Genomic DNA, 5,099 nt, shown 5'->3' on the forward strand with positions numbered 1-5,099 from the left:
ATAAAAGGCTAATATGCAAAGTGTCCCCTCCGGAGTCTGACCGGGAGACCAGTTCGATCGCTCGCTATGACGTGCGCTGACCACCAGGGGGTGGTGTAAAATGAAGGAAGGCCCTGGCCAGCAGCCAGAAGGCCCTGATCGCCGGCCAGGCCTAGGGACCTTACCCGTGAACGAATTTCATGCACCGGGCCTCTAGTTACTGTATTATTAGAAGTAGAAAACCACTAGCAGGATGATCAAGAAAGGAATGAGGCTGTAAAAGAATAAAAAGATAACACTTGCTGTAGCTCATCAAACCTCAGATGCCATCAATGGTGAGCACAGCCTGACTGCAGAGGGTTAAGCAGCAGGACTTAATGCTCACCCTGTGCTGGACACCAAGGGCTTTACTCACTAACTTACCAAGTCCTCCGACACCTCTCTGTGGCATACAGTACTGTTATCCCCACTTATAGTTCACAGAGAAAATGAGGCCGAGGGAGGTCCAATGACCCATCCAAGAGCAAAACCAGGATTCGAACGCAAGCAGCTGGCTCCCTCGTCCATTCTCTTCACCACCACGCCCTACTGGCTCTCACTGAGTCTGAGAAAGCCCTCCCCTTGGTGACTCCCACGGGCCTTCTAAAGAAAAGAAAGCATCTCATATGCTCGATAATTAAAGGTGGAAATGACCATATTACATTGCCTCGCCCCCAGAGGAAAAGCCAGGGGGCCCCGGAGAAGAATCTGCTTGTTCCTGATGAGATGGCACTCAAGGGGACGGCTGCTTTCCGCCCCTTGGGATTCGTGGTGGGAATGGCTCACACCAAAGGCAGGCGCCATTTCTCGAAGGGCCAGGGGACCCTGCCACAGGACATCAATGTCAGGCCAGATCAGGGCACACCACTCTGGCAGCAGCCTTCTCGGGTTCTGAAACCAGATCCCAGGCTCTGGGGGCCTCTGAGATCGCAGAAGACCCCCCTCGGCTCCCTTCTCCCAGGAGCCACTGGCTTTGGCTGGCTACCTGCAGGATGGACTGACTTCTCCTTTGCCTTCAAACGTCGATGAAACAAGCACAAGTTTCTCAGTGACCTGCCACATGGAAGACCCCCTCAAACAGTGGCCAGGTGACTTCCTCTCAAGACAACTCTGAAGGGGTCCACCAGAAGGCCACCGTGAGGAAGCAGTAGGAGGACACAGAGAAAGGGCAGCTGGAGGGATTGGGTTTATTTTTCATCAGAGAGGATAAAATGCCCTGCAAATATGGGCCCTGCTGGCTGGCTGCAAACCTGGCATCGGCCCTGGCACCGGGCCAGAGCCACAGCAAGAGGCAGATGGTGCATCTCACAGCAGGGTCCAGAAAGCCCTGGGAAAGCTCCACTGTTCAATCTTAGTTAGTTGTTTAGTCAGCAGGCACAAGCGTGCTCCTAAGTTATGTGAATGCTCGAGGACTCTTCTGGAACGCCTAGCGTCTAGGAAATTCTTAAAAACGCATTTGGAGTTTAGACTTCTCTGCCTTCCCTCTTTTGCTTTTAAAGTCACTATGTGAATCTGTCCTGCGAGAAGGGACATTACTAACATTCCCCATGGCAGGTCTGACTCTTCAGAGCTGTGGCTTCTGACAGTGAACCCGAACTCGGACCCTTTAAAGCAGAAACTAACAAACACACCCATCCTGACCCCTCCTCTGGCTGAATGCCCCTGCATCGTCTCAGTGGGGTGGACACGGAAGCAGGACTGATGGCTTAAAGGAAATACAGCCCGAGAGCACTCACTTTTCCTGGTGATCTTTGCACAAAATAATCGGTGCCGACTGAAGTCTGCACACCGACTGAAGTCTCCTCACTGGGGAAGGTGACTCTCCGAGACGATAAAGTCCCAGAGAGACGGCTCTGGAAGCAGGACAGGAACAGGGGCCGGAATGGTAGCTGCCAAGATGCCAAAGACTCCAGCTTGAGGGAATGCAGAGGCACCGCCACCTCACACGCCTGACAGAGGCGGGACGGGGACCAAACTCTAACACCTCAGGCACCATCAAGGCTACAATATGCTGTGTTCACAGGGGTTATGCCAGAAAGGATTCTAATGAGGAAAAGTAAAGACATCCACCAAAGAACTGCCTGGCACAGAAGCAGAGAAAGCTCCAGGATTTCACAGAAACGATGTGGTCGTTCTGCCCTGAGAATGGCCCTCACTCACCACAGGAGGAAGGCAGGGGAGGGAAGCGCTCCCCACTCAGCCTCCATCACCTGGAGTAGCAGCAGTTGTCAGCAGGCAGCTACAGGGTCAGCATCAGGCTGCATGAAACCCGCGTGGCTCTCCTCAGCTGCTCTGGGGCCACCACCCAGCACAGGAGTGGCCGGCACAGTGGCCATCCCTCTCTCCTGGCTCCTTCCCAACATCTAAACCTAAACCCACCCGACTCGCCCATCTTAATCCCGGCCATTCCCTCCCAGCCACTGCTCTCCAGCCACACCTCCCAGAAGCTCTTCATAACCTGTCTTACCTCTCATGCCCTACTCACTCCATCTGTTACCCCACACCATGGCTTGCTGGATCCTCTCCTCATCACTCGCCTTCCCTTGGTGAGCGGTCTCTTTCCCTGGCTTCCAGATGTTCCAAGCTGCTGGCTCTCCTCAACAGCCTCTCTGCTGCCCTCCCCGGACATGCTTGTGCCCCTCAGGGTTAGGCTCTCTGCTCCCCTCCTGTGGTTGAGGGACCACTTCTACACCCAGAATCAGACCTTCACCTCCACTCAGGTCCTTCCAATTTCACGTCACCTGCCCCCTAGGACTTGGCCTCTGGCCACTGCACAAATTCCAAAGTCCAGAACAAACCCCTCACCCAGCCCCTCACCTCCCTGCAATCCAGGTCTCATCCCCAGCTCCTCCCTCTTGCTGGAAAGCCCCTGACAACCACAAAACCTTCCCAATTCTACCTCCAAATGCCCTCTTGGGTCTCCTCCCCAGGCCCCATTCAGCCCGCCATCCTCTCTCCTCTGTGCCCTTGCGCTTCCCCCCTCCACCCCCCCACTGGTCTCCATACCAGTCATGGTGAGATGCTCTGCTCACAAGCACCACCCTGGTGTCAAGTCCAGCCTCCCCACCATCTCAAGCTGGGAAGCAGCAGGGGCAGGATGGAATAAACCCTCCCAACTGACTCCAGGGCCACCGCATAGACTACACTGGCCCAGATGGAGTACTTACCACCAGGAGGTTCTGTCTGGCCCCTACCCGGGGGGCTCCCCACCCCTGAGAGGGGCTGAATGACCACTTTCTCGGAAGGCAGCTGGGAGCCATGAGATTCTCTAGCAGAGCAGTCGGAGCTACCCATCGAGCCTCCGGTCCACCGGGAGGCACAGCGGTAACAGTAACTGCCAAACTAGGCAACACCAGGCTGCCCGCAAGGATGAAAGGCAAGGACGCGCAGGAGCGCCCAGTACTGTCTGGCAGACGGCAGTGCTAACGCAGGAGCAACAGGGTCAGTTCCACACAGCCCTGCAGCCCTGCTCCCTGTCCCCCTGCCTTCACCGTCAGGGGCTCCCAGCACCTCACAGCTGCCACGAAGATCAGGGGGCTTTACTCACTTCCCAGCCTCACATTACACAGCCTTTAGGATCAAGCCGACCCAGAATTCTGGGGCGTCCCCTGTGCCCATCCTGCAGTTCAGGTCTGAGAAGCTTGGCTGGCAGCGAGGAGCAGCCACGCTCTAAGGAGCACATCCGCGTTGGCCCTGGAAAGGACTACAGGGCAGCCCACACCTTCACACCTGGAGGGTAGGTTTTGGCTTTTACCTGCAACCTAAGAGCTGCTCAGATACATCAAGGTGAAAGAGAGAGTAAAATGTGTAGTTACAGGAGAACCTGAAAGACCTTATGGGAGTTTTCTAAAAGAAAGGGGACGTTTTCTAAAGACAGCTGACAGGGAGACTAAATCAGTATCCATGAAGTGGTTTCTGGCAAAATCAAAGTGGACATTCCATCCACACCTGCGGAAAGGGATTTGTCAATCACTCCTTTTCTGTAATCAGGAAGGCAGCAGCCCCTCAGTGACCTGAACACCACCTGGAAACATCACTGGCAGGGCTGATTTCACGTTGCAGGCTCATTGCTCTTCACAGATGTTGCGTTTTTGACAAATGGAAGGCAAGACCCTCCACCAGCAAAAACATTAAGACTGGCTTTATTGCGGTGGTCTGGAACCGAGCCCACAATCTCTCTGAGGTGTGCCCGTACATGAAGGCAAATAATAGGTATCTGGAAACACGTTTTTTCTACATTTTTTAGTTTCTATCCGAGAGTTTGGTTGTGCTACAAACCCAAAACCCATAAAAATGACCTGGAGAGGTAAAGAGCTGGGGGTTGGCATCTAGTGGACATACCTCCCAGAATTGGGGGCCTCCCAGGAAAAGGGACCGTTTGCTCTCTATAGCGCCGCCACCCTCTGAACGATAGTCTTTAAGTGCCATTTCAGAGCTGCAAGGCCATCATCTTCTTTAAAGGAGTACTTAGAGGTCTCACTGCCCTCCACAGGGCTGGGACCCCTCACCCCTTTCTAGGGAAGACCGAAGGCCTTCAGGTCCCCTCCGCGATTCCCAGACCTTACCTCGCTTGAACTCCTCCAACACGGCGTCCAGCTTGGTGTCGTTGAAGACAAAGTGGAGCGGGTGGTTGTAGAAGCGGGTGATGGTGCTGAGCGGCGTGCAGTCCTCGGGGTCCACGAAGGCCAAGTCCTTGAGGTAGAGCATGTCCACGATATTGGAGCGCTCCTCCTCGTACACAGGGATGCGCGTGTGGCCGCTCTGCATGATGCTGGCCAGGACGCCGAAGTCCAGCACGGTGCTGGCGTCCAGCATGAAGCAGTCCTCCAGCGGAGTGAGCACCTCCTCCACCGTCCGGTAGCGCAGCACGCCCTTGCTGAGGTCGCTGTAGGGATCGCCGCCACCTCGCGCCAGCTTCGTGTGGCCGTGCATGATGCTGGCCAGGACGCCGAAGTCCAGCACGGTGCTGGCGTCCAGCATGAAGCAGTCCTCCAGCGGAGTGAGCACCACCTCCACCGTCCGGTAGCGCAGCACGCCCTTGCTGAGGTCGCTGTAGGGATCGCCGCCACCTCGCGCCAGCT

The 5,099-nt window shown here is 55.5% G+C and overlaps 1 protein-coding gene across 1 annotated transcript in view; it reads right to left on the reverse strand.

The window, feature by feature from the left end:
- The window catches only part of CNNM3 (cyclin and CBS domain divalent metal cation transport mediator 3), a 19,879-nt gene that overhangs the window by 12,284 nt on the left and 2,496 nt on the right, over positions 1-5,099 (reverse strand). Inside the window, exon 3 of the mRNA XM_005862246.2 lies at positions 4,584-5,097. Within this exon, the coding sequence (XP_005862308.1) occupies positions 4,584-5,097 (514 nt within the window). The remainder of the gene's footprint in view (positions 1-4,583; positions 5,098-5,099) is intronic.

The sequence above is a fragment of the Myotis brandtii genome, unplaced genomic scaffold (genome assembly GCF_000412655.1).
Source record: "Myotis brandtii unplaced genomic scaffold, ASM41265v1 scaffold1612, whole genome shotgun sequence".
NCBI lineage: Eukaryota > Metazoa > Chordata > Mammalia > Chiroptera > Vespertilionidae > Myotis > Myotis brandtii.